The sequence below is a fragment of the Nuphar pumila genome, chromosome 15, assembly GCF_984573655.1.
Source record: "Nuphar pumila chromosome 15, dmNupPumi1.hap1.1, whole genome shotgun sequence".
NCBI classification, from domain to species: domain Eukaryota; kingdom Viridiplantae; phylum Streptophyta; class Magnoliopsida; order Nymphaeales; family Nymphaeaceae; genus Nuphar; species Nuphar pumila.
Genome location: NC_143263.1, coordinates 89,875,944 through 89,899,958, shown reverse-complemented (window position 1 = coordinate 89,899,958; position 24,015 = coordinate 89,875,944). Strand labels below are relative to the sequence as shown.

The following is a 24,015-nucleotide window of genomic DNA, read 5'->3' as shown; positions in this document are numbered from 1 at the left end:
CATATCCATGCAATATGTCCTTCCAGCATTATTCGAATACCAATTTTCAACAAACCAATGGAAACTTGCTTATCCATTCTTCTTGGCATTAGTATTATTGAATGCATTCAAATACGATATGATCAAAGAACCAAGGTGTGAAAAATTAGATTGAAATTTCTTATTGAAGAGTAATAGGAGATTGGTGGCCATGTTACTTGATGATGAATTCAGAACCAACATGGTAAAGGTTGCTATGAGATTTCTAATTAGTTTGTCTTTTTGCTATCTGTTTGACTTGGTGCCATCATTTCTGGTTTGTAACAATAGTTGGATAACTATTTTTATTTTTGACTGCACGTTATGTTGTTTTTAACCACTTATGCTAGTGTCTCTTATTAGAAACTCATGATACTTTCTAAGATATTTGCTTGCTGGTAGGTTTCTTTAATACCCTTAGTTGTTAAAGCACGCCTTGTTTGTTGCTTCCGTCATGCTGATTCATTGATGCATGTTTTTTCTTCCCCTTTTTCTTGTTTCTTTTCTCTTCCATTCATGTGAATTTTTATATGCCTTTATGGCTAATGCAATATAGTGCTGTTGTATTTCAGCTTATGATGCTCAGGTTGCCGGTTTGTACTACAGGATAGTCCATACTAATTCTGGCTTCCAGGTTTCGGATTTATACTTTGTGATTTTTCTCTCAAGACATTTTGCCACAATATTGTTTGTTTATCATTCATCACTTTTTTTTTAATTCTGGCTGTATTATGGCTATTGTCTTTCACCACAATATTATGGCTATTGTCTTTGACTTTCTTTAATTTTCATGTATGTTGGAATTGATGCTCAAATTACTAAACTCAATTTTATTCTTTAATATTGTTTTAGTTATTTGTGTCCGAGTTTCTATATCAAGAAATAATTAGAAATCAAGTGATGGATTTAAGTTTGAAATAGGTTTAGGATGCAAGTGGTATAAAGGAAGTAATGTGGAGAATTGTCTAGGAAGCAGGCTATATTAAGAAATCACTTGTATCACTTTTTTCCAAAATAACATCATGAAAATATACTCGCAACATTAAAAGGAATAACTGAGTAAGCAATATTTGAGTCAAGAATGACACTTACGCATAGGAAGCTTATTTTATATCGTGGTCACCGCTATTGAATATATTTTGAAAATATCACGAGAAATTCCAAGAAATTAAGGTATAATATCTGGAAAATCTCGTGATATTTTCAAAATATCGCTAAAATGAAAATATCATGATATTTTTGCATTTTTTTTAAAGTCTTATTTTTATACATTTTAAGTTCAAATTTTATTTTTTGGTTTCTTTTGTAATTTTAAAACTTTTTTCTTTATATTTTTGTAAGAAAAATAATAGAAAACCTATTCTTTTTACTATTATTTATATTTTCTCAATTATTAAGCTTCTGAGATTTTCCCAGAAAAACTGGTTTTTGAAAATCTTTCCGAGAAAAACCCTCACCGTGAAATTACCTTGAACGATATAGGTGACTATGCTTTATATATTAGTGTGTTAAAAATAATATGAAAAATAAGCAACATTAATGCATATTCTGTGCTATTAGTATTAACACATCTAAGTAAACATTATTGAGCATTTTAATGTTTTCTGATCAATAAATTTATGCAACTATTATTGAGTAATCATGATTCTTACATCTAGGAATTTCAATTCCTGGAAGCTAGAAATCATGATTCCTGAATATGGGAATTGCAATTTCTCATTACCTACTTGTGTTGCGAGAGACGGTTCTCACATGTCACACATCCTATTGCAACTAGTTGCATCCTATGACACTTTTTTGATGTATATCTCCATTTAATTTTCATAATTTCCTTCATTAATCTATGACATTGTTGCAGTAACTAATATGTTTTCCATTTCTTTTTTTTTCTTAATTTCTGTTTCATTGCTAAATAGCAGTAGGTAGTTTTTCTTTTCATTGCTCATGTTTACTAGCTATAAGTTTTTAGTTTCTAGGTCTCCGTAGCACTTTTAAATTGTTTCAAAAATCAATCCACACTTTGTGTTACATTACATGCATGATCTAGAGCACATTGTTGATGAGGATTCCCAACCAAACTTAGTTTGATATTCAAGAATTTGCAAGTTCAATTTGGTCTGACCAATTTCTTGTTTCTGTGCAGGTGATTGTGTTTGGTTATAACCACAAAATGAGGGTTTTGCTGGATACAATAATTAAAAAAGTTGCACAGTTTGAAGTAAAAGTGGACAGGTTTTCTGTAATCAAGGTCTGCATTCTGGTGCATTGGTGTACATTAAAGTGAAGAATCTTTAGGATTTTAAAAATCTGTAACACTTGTTGCATTTGTTAATTTTTTAGTATTGTTCTTGATGTAAATTGAAATGAAACAAGAAGTGCACAATCACAATGCCAACAAAGGGCTACACATGTGCACCATGACAATATGGCCTCTAATGGATTGAATACAATCTCACAAAGAGAATAAATCTCACAAGAACACAATAGAAATAAGAGTCTTTATATTTATAACTCATATGCTAAAAAGCATGTCTTACACTTTACAAAAGGGCTCTATTTATAGAGCTACACGTACGGTCAGAAATATGACCCTTGGAAGCAGTCAACAATCAACTAAAGTAAAAATAAAAAACAAAAAACAAAAAACAAAAAACAAAATAAAAACAATAAAAAAACTAAAAAGAAAATAAAGAGTATAATACAACCACTGTATATACACAAGGACCAAAATACCCCTGATATACATATATTTATATAATATACGTATATCAATTATATATATATGTACAATATATTTTAACACTCCCCCTCAAACTTATGGTGAGATCACCGAAAGTTTGTTAAGAAGGAACAAAAAACGAGGTAGAGGAAGAGCTTTGGTGAAGAAGTCTACAATCTGAAACTTAGACTGAACATATGGTAAAGTAATCGTCTCCTTCAAGTATTCTTTTCGAACATAGTGGCAATCCATCTCGATATGTTTTGTTCTTTCATGAAATGTATGGTTACTGGCGATATATATGGCAAATAAGGAAGGGCTTAAAGCAGATCCTTGATGTAACCCAACCGTTATAAGAAAATTGGTTGTCACCCTTCCACAAGTGCGGACATTGGTTACTACTCCTTCATACATATCTTTAATTATACTAATGTACTTGAGAGAAACACCTTTCTTCATCATTGTCCACCAGAGAACGTCCCTAGGTACTCTATCGTAAGCCTTCTCCAAATCAATAAAAACCATATGCAAATCTTTGTTCCTCTCTCTATTTCTCTCAATAAGTTGTCTAAGAAGATGTATAGCTTCCATAGTTGATCTTCCAGGCATAAAACCAAATTGATTCTCCGATATCATGACAATCTTCCTCAACCTAGACTCAATCACCCTCTCCCAAAGTTTCATAGTATGACTCCTGAGTTTTATACCACGATAGTTTGTGCAATCTTGTATATCACCCTTATTCTTATATAGAGGCACCAAAGTACTCTTCCTCCACTCATTAGGCATCTTATTTGTCCGCCAAATCTTGTTAAAAAGATTTGTCAACCATTCTAAACCTTTCTCTCCCAAGCATTTCCAAGCCTCGATAGGTATACCATCTGGGCCAACTGCCCTTCTTGATTTCATTTTCTTCAAAGCCTCTGCAATTTCTTTCTTTTGAGTCTTGCGCATGAAGTCACGATTCATCTCATGAAAAGGAATTGAAAAGTCTCCAAGATCCTGAGCATGACTTTCATTAAATAGCTTATCAAAATAATCTTTCCATCTCTCCTTTATCTCCTCATCTTTGACTAAAACCCTTTGCGTTTCATCTTTGATACATCTAACCATACTCAGATCCCTCGATTTCCTATCTCTCATCTTTGCAAGCTTATAAATATCCTTCTCACCCTCTTTGGTATCCAACTTGTCATAAACCTCCTTATATACCTTATCCCTCGCGTTCCGAACTATTTTTTTAGCTTCCTTCTTTGCTATCATATACTTCTCCAAATTTTCATTATCACGATTTTTACTTAGATTTCTATAACACTCTCTTTTAACCTTAATAGCTAATTTGACATCCTCGTTCCACCACGATGTATCCTTACCTATCGGTGCACCGCCTTTAAAGTCCCACTCAGCCTAAATGAATAAAAATTCGGATTTGATATTAATTAATTATTAAATATTAATTAATTATTAAATATTAATTAATCATTAAATATTAATTAATTAAAAATTATTTAAAAACTTTCAAAATAGCCAAATTTACCCAGAAGGCTTCTTAACCTTATTAAACCCCAAAATAATGCTTTATATTCAATTTAAAGCTGATAAAATCGTGAGGATTGGATTTAGATCCAGATTCGGATTTCAAAAATCCAAACCCATAAGCAAATCGAAAATGGATCAAGATCTAGATTAAATCCAGATTTAAGTATGTCTTAAATAAGATCCAAATCCATAATATATCGGATCATATGCCTTGGATCCCATCCGATCCAGCTTCGGATCCAGTTCGACAAATTGCTATTTTTCAAGAAAAATACGATTTTCGGACCAAACGAAACTCGAATTCAGGAAAATAAAAAATTGTTGCGCTCAGAATTCCGAGTCGCATCCAATGACATATTACACGAATATCAAACTCCGAAGTTCGCCCAAAAAACAACTCGAATTTTGCTCAAATTTTGCTTGAATTTAACGGTAAAAAATAAAACTCTTTATCTTGTTGATTGGCTCGTTATGACCTTGTCGATGGAACCTTGGCAAAGCCCGGACTTAAAGACATCAGTCTAAAAACCGAGCCTCAAATGATTTTTCTTCCAGACAGCCAAATTTTCGAAAATCTCATGAAATGACTAAGTATGAAAATACATGATATTACATCCTTACCCCCTTAAAAGAATTTGGTCTTCGAAATTAGAATGTATCAAACAACTGTGGGTAGCGCCAAAATCAAATATTTCACATGTATAATGATCGACGACTAAGAAGATACCTTTGATCAGATCAGTCTGATCTCCCTGTGTGGTAGTCATAACGGCATAGACTCTCCCATTGGTCATTCACTGACCCTGCTGCCCCTGAAACCTCTGTTGCTGTCCTCTCTGAGCCGCTAGCTTGTTTGAATAGTAGAGAGCAATGTGTCCAGGCTGTTGGCACTGGAAACAACCCCCCTTAAACATGGGGCAAAAACCCGGAGGAAGACTTTTGTTGCACCTGTGACACACTGATTGGGCCTTCCCCTGCTGAGGTTGTCCCTACTGCGTGCCCTGCTGACGTTCTCCTTGGGTCCGCTGCCTCTTGCCTCCCTGCTCCTTCCCACTTGCGGGTGGGTTCTTCCTTGCACCACCATCCGAACTAGCTCCATTGTTACCCTTCTTCTGTGAGTTGCCCCTGAACCATTCCCATTCCTCGTTCAGGACCGCCACAGTCTCAATTGCCTCCATCAGTGTAGTGGGTCGGCCTCCCAACACTCGTACTCAGAGTCCGTCCTTCAGCCTGCGTACATACTTCATCGCCCTCGCCTTCTCATTCTTGAAGAGGTTCGGGCAGTACCTCTCGAGAGTTCGAAATCTAGTGGTGTAGTGCACCAGACTCATGTTCCCCTAAGTCAAGTTGAGGAACCTCTGCTGCATCTGCTCCTCGGCGTAAGAGGGAAAGTAAGCGTCCAAAAACCCCTCCCTGAACACCTTCTAGGGAATCACGTCCATGTCGGCGAACTTCACCCTTCGTAGGGTGGCCCACCACTTCTTGGCATCATCCTTCAGACGGTACGTGCCAAATGCGGTCTTCCTATCCTCGGGGACTGGTAGGACGTCAAACGCCCGTTCAGTCTCCTCGACCCAGCTCTCGACTGCCTCTGGGTCGGCCTTTTCTGAAAAAGTTGGCGGATCCAACTTGAGGAATCGCTCGTAAGAAGCCCCATCGGGGTTCGGGACAACTTTGGGAGGATGGATGCAGGTGGCTGCCTGTGCCGTCATTGTCTTGGTCAGGGTGTAGAGGGCATTCATTATGAAGTCCATTTGCTCCTGCCAGTTGGCGGGAGCACCAGAAGAGGTCGAAGCACCCCTACGTCCATACATCTACACGTGTAGTTTTTTGTAAAAAGGGTTAAACCTTTATCGATCCTACCCCCTTAGGATTGATCCTGAACAATTTCATTCAAATTATCAAATCAAGATTTTTAATTCACACAAAAAGAAAATTAAACTATTAATGCAATTAAGCACATAATTCATATGCTTAAATAAAAGTATTAAATAGCCTTACCAGTGAAGGAGACTGCTCTGGAGCACGAGGCATGACTTTCTAACGCTTTAGGATAGGACTCACTTACTAAAATTTAGAACTTGATGCTAAAAAGATGATAAAAGTGTAAGATTCTGTGGTTGCTCTGATACCAATATTGTAACGACCCCAACTCATACCCCTTGAAAATGCAGATTTTTTTTTTAAACCATTGCGAAAACATTCTCAGGGACAGTTCTACTCACCATTGGATAACCAAACACACCACAAGGAATTTTACATTTATCACCTCAAACCATAGACAATTCTACTCACCATTGGATAATTATGAAAGAATGAGTCTTTAACGATAATTGTAAGAGACATATCAGAGTTATTTAAATGACATAAAAGTAAATAAAGGAAAACTGAGCCACGTTGTTCCTCTGTGAACTGTCCAGCAAAAGTGTGACACTCGTAGCTTTACCAGAAGCTAGTCGCCTCACTGATCCACTGCGACTGGGAAAACCAAAAAAGTAAGGGTGTCAGAAATCCGAGGAATTCTGCGTACGAATCCCTCTAATGAAATAAATGAGCATAAAGAATACATATAAGATTTCATGCAAGAATACACATCCAATGACATATTACACGAATATCAAAATCTGAATTTCTCCTAAAAATAACCTGAATTTTGCTCGAATTTCGCTTGAATTTAAAGGTCGAAAATAAAACTTTTTATCTCGCTTCGATTGGCTCGTTACGACCTTGTCGATGGAACCTTGGCCAAGCCCCGACTCAAAGACATCAGTCTAAAAATCGAGCCTCAAACGATTTTTCTCCCAGACTTGGCCAAATTTTCGAAATTCTCATGAAATGACTAAGTACGAAAATACGCGATATTACATTAATACTTCTACCTTAGACAAAAAAGTATGTGCAATAGAACTACTGTTCGATGGTGTGATCACCTCCAATACATATCCCAGTAAAACCGGTGTGATGTCTAGTAACTTAGCAAAGCGCGTAGACACAAATGAATACGTAGCGCCCGTATCAAATAAAACCGTAGCATCAAACTTTGTAATAAAAATAGTACCTTCGATGACATTTGCGTCCTCATGCAACTCTTCCGCAGAGGTTGCATATACGCGTCCAGTGACCCTTTTCTGTCCCAGGGTCTGAGGCTTCTGCGGCTGCTGAAGGCATGGCTGTTGAGAAGGCCCTCGAGGTATAGAGGTCTTTATCTTCTGAATCGGCTCCTTAGGGCAGTCTTTGGCAAAGTGCCCCATATCTCCGCATCTCATACATGCTCCCGTTAACCTGCGGCAAACTCCTAAGTGATTCTTGCCACAATGCTGACAAATTGCGGCTGACTGCTGTGGTCGACCACTCCCTTGTGGCCCTTTGGCCTTCTTTGCAGGTGGCGCCTTCCTGAACTCGGTAGCAGGTCTAGGGTTTTTGTTTACGTTTCCCTTCGCCCTGTCGAATCGCTTGGGCTAAGCCTTCTTAAAAGACTCACAGTCATCATGTGTCACGATAATTGTCATTACTATTTCTTTAGAAGTGAGCTAAGAACTTAAGGAGTTCAAGGATTTTAATTCTTTTCCCACCTGAAGCATCGTGACCATCTCAATGGCCTGGTTAAGGTTCTGGGGATGGCTCGTGACCACCTCAATCCGTCTTGTAGTCCATGGACGTACTTCTTTGCCTGCGCCTCGTCAGTAGTGTACGTGTGTGGGCAGTACTTCTCTAGGTGCCGAAATTGTGTGGTATACTCTGCCACTTCCTTGGAACCCTGTTTGAGATCTAAGAACTCTTGCATCTTGCGGTGTCAAGCAAACTGGAGAAAGTAGGTGTCCATAAACACCGCTGTGAACGTCGTCTCCCACCAACTCTTTGCGTCACCCTGGAGCCGGTAAATGGCAAAGGACACCTGCCTCTCAGCGGGAACCTTGAGAATCTCGAAGATCTCGCCAGTCGCGCGGACCCACTCTTCTACCGCGTCAGGATCTTCCTTACCAGTGAAAGCAGGAGGGCTCAATTCCATGAAACGTTTGTAAGACGCTCCATGAACCGCGACAGCAGGTGCATCAGGATGGTGGCCGGTGCCATTACCATTACTCGCATCACCAGCAAGGTTCTGGCAAGTGGTTGTCAGAGTTACGAGGGTTTCAAAAATGAAGTCCTTCTGTGCAGTCCATCCTGCAGGCTGTCGACTGGCCATCTACAAACACATATATGGATTCTAATTACTTTTAAGTTCAGTATAAATAAAAAATTCTTGTTTATATGACTTTGTAACATCTATATTCTCATTTTGCAACAATTAATAAAGGAAAATAATTTTTAAGCATAATATATCATCAAACTAAAGTAAAATGGAACATACTTACAACGATGGTGGTCGGCTGGACATGTTTGAGTCATACTTTCTCTCGGCTCTGATACCAACTTGTAATGCCCCAAATTTTTAAGTCTCAAAAAGCGTGATTTTTTTTTTATAAAATTGCAGCAGGGTAAAATCAATCCGGAGTAAAACTTGGCACGCTACTTTTCCTTCACATTCACATTTGGATAGGCATTAAATCTTAAAATTTTGAACATCCATAATAAAAATCACGATTTCACATGTTCTTGATTAATAATAAAAATCAAGAATTTAATCAGAGTCCTGAGCAAATAATATGCTCTTATTCATCAATCAAGACTTTTGGCGAGCTTGGAAAAGATTTTACTCGACCCCTGTCACAACCTCCCGCTATCGCATGTAAATTCAATCACCTCCTGAAAACCATTGAATATTCATAGGATCAAACAAACATGTCTCAGTAGAGTAGAGCTATACTAAGCAATTAATCTAGAATTCACAAGTAGGAATCTCTTCAAACTTTCATGCACTTATATTTCAATTTTGACAATATTCAATAAGTATTGCAAGTATATCTCGAATAAGCAGGAACAAATAACCATTATTCATCATTCGCTTGAGTAAAATGAATGAATAGTTATATTTGTATTCTTAGTTTTTATTATCTTTGTTTCTTATATGATGCATGATATGCCCACATGATGCACATACAATTAGGTTCCACTTGTTAGCCCTGTTGGTACCACACAGGCAATAACCTGATGAAGGATCATGGCTCGGGCATAATTTCATGCAAGGGTGACTTTGGCCTGGCTGGGTACACTTCATCAACCTATGTGCTGGACGCCAAGAGCGAGAGAGATTCCAAATACAATAATAATATACCTGATGCATCAGATTTTCCTCATGAGTTCTGTATTCTCTGCGCTGCAGACTATGCAGAGGCTTTCTGTCTCGTCTTGAGTGGGGAAAGGAGCAACCTTCCGTGCTCAAACAATATCCATGAAGCCAATATGTACCACTTACCCTCTCTTAATAAGCCAATGCTTTAGGGTTATGGTTTTATTTATTTGCATTAGTATTTTTCATGCAATACCATAACCAAATTTATGAAACCTAATTCGGCCACTTTAGGACCCCAATTTGCAAGTTTGAATAGCCATTAAACAATCCATTCATACATCTTGCTCAGTAAGTATGTGCACATATCCATAACTATCATGATAAGCTTTCATATTTTTGCATGCATAGCAACAATTTCAATACATATCAAAATTTGCAGTTTCGGGATTTTGTCAGCCCGATTTTGGAAAATTCACCAAAATTTATAGTTTACGAATCACATTTTCTTTTTTTTTTTGCAAATACACGTGTTTCAAGAAAACAACCCAAGAAATAGAACTGAAAAATTCATCATAGATAAATCAGAAAAATTTTAGGACTAAACCCTGTTCTGGACAAATATAAGACAATCCCTGTTTTTGCAGAAGAAATTTTTTCGATTTGGAAAATTTCTCTAGACTTCCAGATAAATCTTTTCATAAAACCCTTTTTACAGGACCATCTTATATATGTTAGGATTCACCTAGATTTTTCTTGATTGATTTTGATCATCCTTGAGTAGGTCTTTAAGGTCCTCAAAACCGTGGGTTAGAACAGTCCTGCAGACAGAGCAGAAAATCTGTATTCTGTTGCAAGGAACGTTTCGACCTCAATACGGACCGAAACCAAACAAATTAAATTTTTAAGTTCAAGCCCTAGATATGTAGAACACTCCAGTATTTTTATATGAATTTATTGGACTCATTATTGAAGAGATATCGATTTATTTCTAAAACATGTAGAGATTAAAAACGAGGACAAGAATAACAAGATTCAAGGTCATGCAAGATTCATCAAGAAAGAGCAACCTCAAAGTAAAGGTCTATATAAATCACAAATTTTTTGATAGTCTAAATATGTTTTCATCATTATCAAATAAAGATTTGCTCATGTCCAGGCTTAACTTGCTAAAATATTAACATACATCATCGAAGAATCGTAAATCTATCGAGAAATAACTCAAATAAGATTTTCGTTAAGCAAGAATCATAACAAACCATAAACAATCATGGAACATGAATTATTTACACAACGTAATGTTTAATCATGTTAAACATAAAATACTCTACCCTAGATGTTCAAATTATTTTTCTTTATCAAGAACAAGCATAAACCTGATATCAAGAGTCGTTCTTGAACAAACTCTTAGATTTTGATAAAACCCGGGATTTCACGGTGAACCCCAAACCGAAACCCCAAATCGTTGATTTGGGGGTTTTGTAAGTCTGTCAAAGAAAAAAAAAAGGGGGTTTTCTATTCCTGCTTTAGGATTTCTGAAATTTTTCTTTTGGGTATTGACTGTGTTCGGTCATGTAGGGGTGGTCGGCAACACCTCCATCCATGGCATCTTCGAGGAGAAACGCTGGAACAGGTAGGATCAGTAACTTTTCTTGTGGGTTATTGATTGGGTCTGGGTGTGCTTGTGTTGGTCAAAAAAAAAAATACTTGAATGCTGAAGGCTACTGCTAACCTAAACCGAGAACCCAATTTCTTGGATTTGGGGGTTTCTTGTTTTAGATTCATAGGATTGTTTCTTGAACGCAGAATGGGGGTAAGGAAAAAGGGGTCTCTTGGTGTTTTTGATTTCTTTCGTTGGTTATAGTTAAGGTATTTATGAAATGAGTTGGTTGGCGTTCTTGATTTTCTTCATTTCAGCACTTTTGGAGTTTTTCTCTCCATTTGGGTGTATTGTATTTTGCGTAAATTTTGTTGGATAGTCTGGATGTGGGGTTTAGTGATCTTGGAACAAAAAGATTCTCGGGAGCCTTGCTGCAATAAATGTACAACCTTTGATTGAGGCTGTGAAATTTTATGTCTGTTACGCTACCTGAAAGGGATGTTTCAAATATACCATATGTGGCTAATTGAAAAAGGTAGAATCATGGTCACATTACACAATTCGTTTGGATCTTGTCTGCTTTAGGAAAACATAGGCATAATTTCCTACAAATGATGCTTGTTCGTGGAGACCCTCGTCCACCTTGTCACTCCCCAGTCCATATCCTCATCAGCCATTATATTTTTCATTCAACTCTTTGGCTGTATGCATACAACCGTATCTATAGGTGGCATGTTGTAATTTATGGTTTAAATATCCGGTGTGATAAGGGGTTGATCTGATGACTTATCTTTGACCCTCCTACCAGAACAATTTCTTTTTAGGTTGTAGTTATACATGATTAACATCAAAACCCATGACGATAGGAATGGACTTTGTTTGTTTTACCTGTGCATGAACCCATTCCTCATGTTAATTTTCTTTACAATAGAGCATGTTATCCGTTCCAATTACTAATATTTGCTAATTTAGGTTCTGATGTTGCTTTTACATTGAATCTCTACTTTATCAATGCCCCAGTTTCACAGTTAAGCTCTCTTTATGACAGTGAAATTTATACACCACACTAAATAGTTAATAATAGAAAAATCCTGAAGGAGGATGCATATCTGACTTGGAGGTTCAGATATGGCAAATGCCACGAACATAAAAACAATGTAAACATATGGGTTATATGATGTTTTGTTGACAGTTTAAATACTTGAGTAATATGTTAATTGGTGGATTGTATCACAACTGATTTCCTATTAGTTTGTTGACGGTGATTAGAGTTGATTATATGATATCTTGTTGGGTTCCATCACCAAATCGGATTTTTTTTTTTTATATATTATTATATTGATTGATATCCAAGATAACTATATGTCATTTTACTGACTATATCAAATCTGTTTCAATGTTGGTTTAATAACTGATATCAAGTCTGAATACATATGTTTTCGTTACCCATTATCATGTTAAATTTTGAATTCTTTTATTATCTATTATCAGACTTGAGTTCCAAGTTATTTTATTTCCCATAATCGGTATTGTCTTCAAGTAGTTATGTTGGCTGTGATAAGATCTGAGTACATGTGATTATGTATAATCTTATACAAGTTGTATGCATGATATTGTGGGAAATTGAATATGCTGTAGTCTAATAAGCTTCTTCCTCATAATTTCTTAAACTGCATATTGCTTGACGATAAATGCATATTGAGCTGCATAGTTATTTGGGTCCAAGTGCATATTAAACTGCATAAATTATGATATTCGAAGTGCCTACTTTTTTGAAAGTTCTGATTAAGCTGCACCCTTGCTAACGTTAAAATGTCTATGGATTTGCTTATCCTCTAAGGTTTAACTTTATGTTAAAGTGTATAAACTTTCTAACAATCACTGTCCTAGCACACTACATACTTTCTGAAATTATCAAATGATAATAAAGACACCAGAGCACTATGGGAGGGTGTTTGGGAACTCCTGCCTAATGGGCAATATGGGTTGAATACCCGATACGGGTATTTGGACTGTTAGCTTGTGTGCTATGGCAATGCAATCAATGAAAAACTTAATCTTAAGTGTTGTGTGCCCGACTGATTTAAAAGGTACCGGGGCATCGGTGCTTACCGGTTTAAAGGTACCGAAGCACTCTGGGTAATAACCATAAGACTGATGAAAGACTTAAATTTAAATTATGTGGCCTGACTGGTTTAAAGGTACCGGGGCTTGTGTGCTTGACTGGTTTAAAGGCACCAGAGCACTTTGAGTGGGTTTATGCAATCAATGTGACAAAGGGTTGGGACTGTTTTGTACACCTTGGTAAAATGACTAAGGTTGGGGATTCTACTGCTATGATAGTAGAAGGAAGTCAGGGAAATGCCCTATACTTCGGGAATATAATTAAATGAAAAGTTTAACCCACTCAGATTCGGGCTTACCTTGGAGAGGGTAGGTGGTACAAAACTCTGGGGACATGTGTTTGTTTTCGAGCGTAAAGCGACTCGTTGGTCCCAGTCCTCAGAGTTGGGGGACCCGGACTACCAAATGTATCCTAGGTGGTAGCTCCATGTTCTTCTGCAGAAGTTAGGGATGCATCCTGTTTTGGTTTTGGCCTTTGGGAGATTCTCTCGGTCACTGGCCGCTCCCTTAGGATTTTCAGTCTCAGTTAAAATGTTCGGGTTAATAAAATACCCTTGAATAATATACCCCCGAACGTTTTCTTCTGAGATGGTTGCCTTGACCCACGTGTACCCGTGGGATAAGAAAAGATAAACATTAATTAGAACAGTTAGGTATCACTGTGATGGAGTCATTAAAGAGACATTTGCATATTTTTCAGTATGCTTTATATTGTGAAATTGTAATGATCTGAAATCCTGAAATGGGTAAATACGAGGTGATTGAACTATTACATGAAAGTTATGCATGTTATTGTTATTGCTGTTGCATCGCCTACCTCACTTGCTTATTAATGTTGCATACTATGCCTTACCTGCTCAGTTATTGTTATTGCATAATTGTTTACCTGCTCCTGTCTATGACTGTTGATTTCTGTTGTTGCTTACTTGCTTATGTATATTTTGAAAATCACCTATGACACCCACATCTCATACTGGACTCATGATATACCTGCATTAAGAGTTACTGTTTTCCTACTTAGACGTGGTAGTCTAATTCCAATTAATTTACTATTTTTCAGGTAAAGAATAGGGTTTATGAGTGGTTGCGGGATGAGGTATCAGATCGAGATTTTTGGATTTATTGTTCCAGGGATCGCTTGGGTTTTCTTTTATGATTTTAACTCTGATGATTTTCATTGATATTGAAATGAAATAAATGTGTTGGGTTTTCTCTCCGCCGTAATGTCTCGAAATGTTTAGCCCTATTTTATTTCTTGTTTCCGCTGTTATAAAAAAAAAAAATCTTCAAATTTTGGGTTAAAAATTTCGGGGCGTTACAGTAAAGGTCTATATAAATCAAAAAATTTTTGATAGTCTAAATATGTTTTCATCATTATCAAATAAAGATTTGCTCATGTCCAGGCTTAACTTGCTAAAATATTAACATACATCGTCGAAGAATCGTAAATCTATCGAGAAATAACTCAAATAAGATTTTCGTTAAGCAAGAATCATAACAAACCATAAACAATCATGGAACATGAATTATTTACACAACGTAATGTTTAATCATGTTAAACATAAAATACTCTACCCTAGATGTTCAAATTATTTTTCTTTATCAAGAACAAGCATAAACCTGATATCAAGAGTCGTTCTTGAACAAACTCTTAGATTTTGATAAAACCCCAACTCTGTCCGACTGTTACAGAGGCTGTAAAATTTTTTCTATACGGTGGACATACCTCAACGTAGAAAACTTTGTCAACTTTTCGATGCATCAAACCGTTTATTAAAACTCCTCCGGACGAGGGAGATACGAACGTTTTGGTGCATACCTATACTTTTTTGTTTCGATTGTCACAAATTCGTGCTCAGTCTGTGAACATAGTCCAAAATTTCACAATATATGCGAAATTTTGTTAGCTTTCCAATACAACAAACCGCTCATTAAAACTCCACCGGACGAGGAAGATATGAATGATTTACCGGTTGGGTGTCAGGCGCCAAAATGAAAAACGAAACATTTTCTGAAGAACTCGAATTGAAAAACTCATATTTTCTTATAAAAACGACCATAGAAATTAATAAAATTTTTACAGAATATTAATATTATTGTAATCTACCAACCCAAAACAAAATATTCAGAAAAATAATCAGCTACCATGGATCTTTTACCGTTTTTACAATTTTAGTTTATGAAGAAATCGGTTTGATGAAAACCGATTTTTCTTATAGTTTTTCTTTTGAAAATCCCTTCCAAATACATGATCCGATAGTCCTATATCAAACCCACACGTGAGAGGCATGATCTAGGGTCCGTACTCATGAAAAATTGAAGGTATTCATACCTACGAATCTCGGTTTACGTGTAGAGTATAAAACTCCCTACCTTAATGACGAAAATCAATTATGAGAGAATAGATGGCTCTCCTCGTGCAAACCGGCCGTTCTACGCCAATGAAGGCCTCATTCAAGACCTTCCCAAGCTTCCTCAATGTACGTGAAAGCCTCCTATGCTGGACCACGTTGAGAAGACCCAACGTTGAAGTGCAAAGAAGAAGAATAAGGGAGATAGGTTTTTTGGGGAGAGAGAAAGAGATCTAAACAAAATATGGCAATAATGGGGGGGGGTGTGCAACTCCTCTATATATAGGCATTGCCCTTTAGATCAAGGGCCAAAAATAATTGCAGCCCTTTGATCTAAGGGTTAGAATAAAGTGCTAATTTTTTCTTCCTTGCTTGCTTGCCAAATAAGCAAGTTGACTAGTCAACAATAGAGTTTTAATTTTTGTTAAATAGCTTGTTGTCTTCTTAATTCAGCCCTCAACGCTATTTAGGATTCTCTAGAGGTGACGCCACCCCTATGGAGCCCTCTAGAAAATTGTCCTCCTCTCAGAAGTTAAAAAAAAAACAATAAACTTTTAATTGCACCAAATAACTAGTTTTTGATTTTAATGTTTTTTCGCTTGTATTTTGGTATCATATTTTAAATCTTTATTTTGGAGTGCCACTTAGAATGGGACGGCCCACCTATGGACTCCTACCATTATTAATTTTAAATAAATTTCTCATTTTATCCTAAAATAATAATAATAATAATAATAAATTTCTCGAAAAAAATACGGGTGTTACAATAATGGCATAAGTCATCCTATTTGCCTTGCATAGTATTTGCTTATGGACCTATTTCCTTGTCAACAATTTCATACTCTTCAGAAATATTCCTCCTTGGAATATGCATTAGCTACTGCTTTCCATACTTCTTTTGCTGTTTGGAGGTAAATAAATGCTATTGAGATACTATAGAGCACAGATTGTAAGGGCTAAGATATCATTAGAGCATTTTCTTTTCTCCAACTAGTATACCCTTGCTTCTTCTTGTCCAATTTTTTCATCTCTCCAGTGATGTGCTCCCATTTACTTCTAGCAAGGAACTCCTCATGGGAGAGATTTCCTTCTCTTTGCTCCCAATCAGATCCTTCCTAGCATCACCCATCACTTAAACTTAGTTTCTGTTTTTTCTACCTGTGGTTCACAGACGAATACCATAGAGATGGTTTGTTTCTATTTTTTGTGAGAAGATGGTTTGTTTGTTATTTTCTTACTAAAGATTGATCTTTACTTGCAGTAACCTAAGCATTAGGTTGCTGCCAGGTCCAAACTCCACATAACTTAACAGCCGTTGTGGATATCACCTCCATTAGAGTTCCACACATCTTACCCCATATATCCAACTGATTTTGGGCTGCAGACATGCCCCAGGTGGCCATACGACCTCAAAGAACTTTGAGAAACAAGAACAAGCCTGACTATGGATAATGAGAAGAAAAATCACTTGTCATACTTTTATGAAACTTGGCGGGTTTTAACTGTAAAATCTTATAAAAATTCCCCTGCTATACAATGCAAAGGAATCAAAAACATATTGTGGCCTCCTTACTCCCAGCATAGCACCAGTAGCTAATGCCATCTGTGGTAGGTCGATCCCAAAAAAAAACTAGTCCCAGACTCCCAATGCACTTCTTCTCTGTTACCATGTTCAGCCGGTTAAGGCTACATTTTGTAGTGGATTTCTGAAGAAGAATAAAAGGAAATGGAGTTTACATGAATGAAATAAGGAGAAGAGGATATCAGGTAATTAAGGGATGAAGAAGGGCAGAGAGAGAGAGAGAGAGAGAGAGAGAAAGAGAGAGAGAGAGAGAGAGAGAGAGAGAGAGAGAGAGAGAGAGAGAGAGAGATTTACAAGTTTTTAATACTAAAACAGCTCTAAAGAATTATAGAAAATACCATATGTACAGTCAAGAAAAAAGACAAAAATGCCCCAGACTAGTAACAGCAAGTACACATGCCTCTAACAATATATTGATGGCTTTTGAGTTTTGACTAGATGGGCAACATGGAAAGAGAGAAGCAACATGATCTTAAATAATGAATGGGAACTGCCTTGCCATGTGCAGGTTGGATGTTCATCCAACGAGATTAACACTTGGAAAAACATTAAATATGGATTTCACACTTCACTTTTGCTGTTCCTTTCCATGTTTTTGATAAGGTTTTATCTTTTGAAACACTCACATTGTAAAAAAGGACTTGTAAACTTAGTTAACCATGCCACAAGAAGTTTCATGTTATAGATTTTGATATGTATAAAATAACATCCAGAATTTTGTCGATCCTGTGTCAGAACACAAAATGAAGTTTTCAAATTGCTAATGCAAAGTTAAGTCTAAGCAGCTCGTATTCTTTCAGTAACATTGTATAAAATGCAAAAATAAGCACATGCAGTCCCTTGCTTGCACAACATCTTGGAGATTTAGACTGGACTTGCTGAGTATGATTTCTGTCATATCATGCAAATGAGTCTGTCATCTGACACATGAATTACACTTTTAAATGTTCTCTTGGCCATTTGGTTTTCCCTCATATTATCACAAAACCGTCCAATTTGAGTGCCACCTTTAAAATCCTATTTATTTTTCTGCGTTCAGGAAAGCATGATCAAGGAGTATCAGAACTTCAAATTTAAGCAGCCATATCAACAGGCAATGTACTATTGCTCTCAAATATTGGAAGACCGTTCATGGCCTTGGAATGAACAACTTGAGGCTCTTCTTCATCTTGAAGCTGAAGACCTGTCAAGATTTTCACATCTCATGCTCTCTAGGGCATTCTTTGAGTGTTATGCTGCAGGTCACATGGTTTCATATTGTTTCTCATTAATGCTTTCACCTTTTGTTTTTTGGTTCATCTTGTATGACTTCTGTTTTCCAGGAAACATTGGACCAAGTGAAGCCGAGGCATTGGTAACTGATATTGAAGATATATTCTTTCATGGTCCAAATCATATATGCAAGCCTTTATTCTCTTCCCAGTACTTGACAAATCGAATTGTCAAGCTTCAGACCATGCAAAGCCATTGCTACCCTGTTCAATGCCTCAACCAAAATGATGAAAATTCTGCACTACTGCTCTATATTCAGGTAAGCTGATACATGCCTGCTCTTAATCGTGTTTTAAATCTCATACAGTTCTTTCTATTGAATGTGAAAATAGTTATTATTCTACTATGTATCTTCCATAGTGCTTCCTTTCATTGTCTCATGCACACAATATCATACACATGCATGTTTACCGATTTGTGAGAGTCTAAGATATGTCACCTGCACATTTCAGAGAAGACCTTTATATTGGCACCTTCCTGATGTTGTGATAGATAGATTTCATTGGCTAGTAACACATGCCAGTTTCAGGTCCAGCGGTGTTGGGGAAGTGTGACCAGAACCTTAGACACCCTGGAGGTGCAGTTTCAAAAACAATAGTTGGGGTTATTCTAGCCTGTTCTATGACATCATTAACTGGGATATTCTAGGACAATATCTAAGTTCATATTGAGCTATTATCTCTTTGTTAATTCCAATGTGATCTTAATTTGTGGATGTTAAGGCTGTGATTGCAGCATCCAGTGCATTATTGTGTAGATGAAATATTTATTTCCTGCAACTTTTGCTTTTAAGCAGCTTTTATGTGTGCACCTGTTTTTGACCTTTAGAGATGGATTCTTTATTTTTTAACATTGTTGAGACTGTATTATGTTTTCTTGGTTCTTTTGTATGTAATGACATCTAGAATTGACCCTAACGTGACCACAAACTTTTAATTGGACATTTACAGATTTCTAGTAAAGTTCTGGTTGTGAACATCTAAGGAGGAGGGGACATCTTCTTTTCCAATCAATTCCATTGTAAACTAGAATTGCAAGAATCTCATAAAATTTATTCATAGGTACCCTTTCCGACTTGTCAGCCACATACCAATTAACCTTTGACTCATGTGGGTGAATAAATCAATAGACATAGAAGGTGTAATGCTTAGCTGGAAAAGATGTATGCCCATCAATATGACTAGCAGATTTAGGGACTCATATGACAATAACGCATATGGGTGAAGCTATGTCACATGGGTGCGGGTGCGGGGGTGCGGCAGGGGCAAAAATGTATATATATATATATATATAGATAGATAGATAGATAGATAGAGAGAGAGAGAGAGAGAGAGAGAGAGAGAGAGAGAGAGAGAGAGAGAGAGAGAGAGAGAGAGAGAGAGAGAGAGAGAGAGAAGGGGGGTCCGGGGGTTCCCCCTGGCTCGGGTCCCGCACCCGCGTCGAGTCGACGCGGTGCGGCACCCTGCTAGCCGAATCCTTGTGACTTAGGGGTGAAGCAATGGTGATTTATTTTGAATGAGTAGCTGGTTGAGATGTAAACTAAGTTCTAATTAATGAGAAATAAATAAGCTTACAAATTTCTAGTGATAAAGTAGGCACATAGCATTTGGTGGTGAAAGTCATCTGAAAAATCAGATCAGATGAATTTGAGTTAAGGCAGGATGAAGAATGGGCCAAAGAGTGAAAAAGGAAATGTTCTCTATAAGTTGGTGTTCCACGATCTAGATATGCTTGAGGTTGGGGTCATAAACAACACAATTCTTTGTTGAAACAAACATGGGTAGTAGGATGCAGCAGGTTACTTGAATAGTAGACTGTCGGGTTAGATTTTTCTATTTAACAACTGCATTTGAAAAAAATGAACAGGATATAAGGAGATATAGCTTGAATATTTAGAATGGCTTGACTGTTGGAGGATTTTGAAGTTTAATATGGGTATTTCAGTGCTGTTTATAAGAATAAAGTTTGCCAGATTTTTCATTTGGGAAAACGGTCATGACTAAGGAAATTTGTGTCAATGAAATATTAAAGTTTCTTTGCATCTTCTAGAAACATATCCTGCCAATTTTTCCTTTTAGATTCTCTCTTTATTTCTACTAGCGTAATCATGGTGGAAGTTCATGAAGGCTGATTAAATTTTCTTTAACCTTTCTGTTCTGACAGTTTCACTAGCACAAGGATTTGATGATACTACTGTTGCTTACCCATGTAGGTTGATCCAGATGATTTAGTACTAAACACAAAGCTCCAGCTATTTGTTCTCATTGCAAAGCAACCAACTTTCCATCAACTTCGTACTGTTGAGCAGCTTGGTTACATAACTGTACTAATGCAGAGGTTGGTAAAAACTGATACAACCAATATCTAGCATTTCTTTAATCATATTTCTGGGCTGCTTTATGCAGGAATGACTACGGAATTCGAGGAGTGCAGTTTCTTGTTCAATCCACTGTGAAGGTATCTTGAGATCATATAATCTAACAAGATCCAGTTCTAAGTTCCTTTCCTAGTAACATATAAAGTTTTTATGTCACAGGACCCTGGACAACTTGATGAGAGGGTGGAGGCATTTCTCAAGATGTTTGAGGCCAAACTTTATGCACTTTCTAATGATGAATTTGAGGTGAAGTGTTTCAGTGCAAGCTATTGCTTGAGCATGTTTATTTCCTGACCTAAATGACAGTGCGCATGCATGTTGATGTTAAGCATTGAATAATCAGTTGGTGATAAATACTTCGCTGTAATCAACATGAATACGTGAAGCACATGTTTATTCAATGCAGTATTGTCTGGTCAATGGAACAATTGTGTCAAATCTCTTAAGAGAAGTGTTGAGCGTAAATAAATTCTTTAGCATTTGACGCATCACCTGAGGCATTAGTCATACACTCGAAAGATAGCTCAGAAATATAAACATATATATATATATATATTATGATGGATATAACACATTATACTTAGTTGCTTCTTTTTTATTGATGACAAATACGTTCTGAGGAAGGTCTTTACTATATGATCTTTTCAACAAAAAAAAGGCACATTCAACAGGATAAATCTTTTCTATGAATTTTAAATCATGCTTTCTTCAGATTTTTTCTGTAAAGAGAAGGGAAGAGGGAGACAGTTTATTATTCGTTTTTACTATGTATGCAGAACAATGTGAATGCATTGATTGACATGAAGCTGGAGAAACACAAAAATCTGAGGGAGGAATCTCAATTTTACTGGCAAGAGATTGAAGATGGCACCTTCATATTTGATAGGAAGGAAGCTGAGGTATGGTAGACTTGTGTGTGCTTTCTATGGATTGTCATCATCAAGGGGTAATTTTAATTGCTTCATAGAAATTATAATGTACTCGTAATGTTCTTAGAATCCAAAAAAATACAGCTAACAAAATAACTTTATTTTGTATAAAATTACTTGATTATTCGTTGTGATTACAATCAATATAAAGGTGACATTGTAAGATTTAAATCATTATTAAGGGCAAGTGATTTAGTGAATAATTAGCATCTGTCAAAAGTTATAGATGTTTATCACTCTTGCATTGTCATGATGGTGCCTTGCACTAATTGTCACCACTAAGAGCAAGGTAATTTTGACTAAAAAAGAGAAGCCCGTCACCCTAGAGTACAATTGAAAAATGTGTAATGTTTTTTTATTAGAATAATTATGTAACAAAAACTACCTACTGACCTATTTCAATAATTATTGAAATCTTTCCCTCAAAAACAAATTTGTTAAGGTAAAAAGTGACACATTATTATCCACTGGCGGATTAGCACACAGCACACATGCTTATTGAGTAATAAAAAAGTAAGCTGTTTGCAGGTTTCTGCATTGAGGAAACTCACACGGGAGGACTTGATTGAATTCTTCGACACCTATATTAAAGTTGGATCTCATCAAAGAAAGAAGCTGAGTGTTCAAGTTTATGGGGGTCTACATTCATCTGAATACAATGCTGCAATAGGCAAGGAGCATGATTTATTTGTCCATCGGATTGATGACATATTCTCCTTCAGAAGGTCGCAAGCTCTCCATGGCTCTTTCAAGGGTGGTTTTGGCCTTATGAAATTATAGTTCTTTGTTTGGATTGTAGCTTGTTCAATGAGAAAATTGTAAAACTCTCTCTCTCTCTGTGGATTGTAAAAGGTGAATAGTCATTCTTATTTGAGCATTATCCTTCTATAACATTAACACTAGGTTTTCGAATGTCCAATCAGTTTTGAATTAATGTTTTAAGATAATGTGTTCAGGTTCAAATTCTATGCACTTTCACATGTGAAAACATTTTATTTCATTCTTTTTTAGTATCCAGTATAATCATAGATATTTTAGATCCATATTCAACCCAATATCACTAGATATTGTTCGGATCCAAGAATCAGATATGCTGTACAAAGTTCAGATTTTGGTTTGCATTTGAATTAGTGTTTTAAGATAATGTGTGGGCTAAAATCTACGAAAAATGACCTTATGACAAAAATGACGCGTTGCCTTAAATGCCTTACAATTTTGAAAATCTGGCTTATGTTCAAATTCACAAATATCTAGCTTTAAACGGATCATTTTAATCGCACAAGTGAATGTTTTGAAGTTCCAGTGATATATCAATATACTTTGGTTATCTCAAACTCTCACTGAAAGATAGATTCACACATTTTTTTGTGGACCTCAAGAAGTTCGTATAATCATATCTGTGAACTTATAACTCAAACCTAAAAACTTCACAAATATTTTATTAAATTTGCATATATAGTTCGATGTTTGCATTACCATATCTGTGAACTTTCTAATTGAAACATCGCAAATAAATTCACATATATAATACAAAGGTTGCAATGAAACATATGAATCTCAATTAAGCAACTTAAGGAGATTTGATGGGGGTGATCTGCCCAAATATTTGGCATGTAGATTTTGTTACAATCACATGCTTATTGAATTATATATAAAGTTTTTATTTTATTTTATTTTTTTCTCATTTGTTTATAAAAAGAATCTTAATCCCTTTTCTTCTAAAACTCTCAACATTTTTTCTCTCCTTTTGTGATGATTCTTGTGAAATTGCGATGATTATCGTGAAATTTTTTTGTAGTATTCTAACAAGGTTTCAATATCCTTCTCATGTTAGGTCGAAAGGTGAGTCCCATAGCCCCTTGTGCATTTGTGTTATTTCATTCCAATTTTTTTCTTTGTTTATAAATGTGAGTAGGGGTGTCAACGGGTCAGGTTGACCCTAACCAAACCAGATAGGGTTCGGGTACGGTGATAAATAAAAAGATCCGATTAAGTCTCGGGTCCGGGCTCGAAGGTCCAATTAATACATGAATCCGAGTATAGTTTGTGAAGTTTTATACCAGACTTGTGCTGGACCTGAGTTCTCATTAAGACTTGCAATTTTTTAATATAAAAATGATAAAAAGTATGGTTTTATTGGGTATGACCTGGGTCTAGTTGATGTAGTTCTTATCGAGTTTGAGTATGGTTTATCTTATTGTGGGTTTGATTAGACCTGGGTCTGAACTTGATACCATACCCAAAAATTGGGGCCAAGTTTGATTCTACTTGGGTATGAACCAAACCCGACCCATTGACACCCATAGATGTGAGCATTTAATAGTCTCGTGCATA

At 36.4% G+C, this 24,015-nt stretch overlaps 1 protein-coding gene across 3 annotated transcripts in view; it reads left to right on the top strand.

Annotated features, from left to right (window-relative positions):
• Nucleotides 1-22,650, top strand: part of LOC149815956 (Insulinase (Peptidase family M16) family protein) — a 105,817-nt gene extending 83,167 nt beyond the window's left edge. For all 3 annotated transcript variants that reach the window (XM_089990202.1, XM_089990201.1, XM_089990200.1), the window contains 9 exons: nt 591-652; nt 2,162-2,266; nt 18,143-18,344; nt 18,426-18,634; nt 20,588-20,712; nt 20,781-20,832; nt 20,912-20,998; nt 21,529-21,651; nt 22,210-22,650. In XM_089990202.1, the coding sequence (XP_089846328.1) occupies nt 591-652; nt 2,162-2,266; nt 18,143-18,344; nt 18,426-18,634; nt 20,588-20,712; nt 20,781-20,832; nt 20,912-20,998; nt 21,529-21,651; nt 22,210-22,461 (1,217 nt within the window). In that variant the 3' untranslated portion in view covers nt 22,462-22,650. The remainder of the gene's footprint in view (nt 1-590; nt 653-2,161; nt 2,267-18,142; nt 18,345-18,425; nt 18,635-20,587; nt 20,713-20,780; nt 20,833-20,911; nt 20,999-21,528; nt 21,652-22,209) is intronic.
• The last annotated feature ends 1,365 nt before the right edge of the window (nt 22,651-24,015 follow it).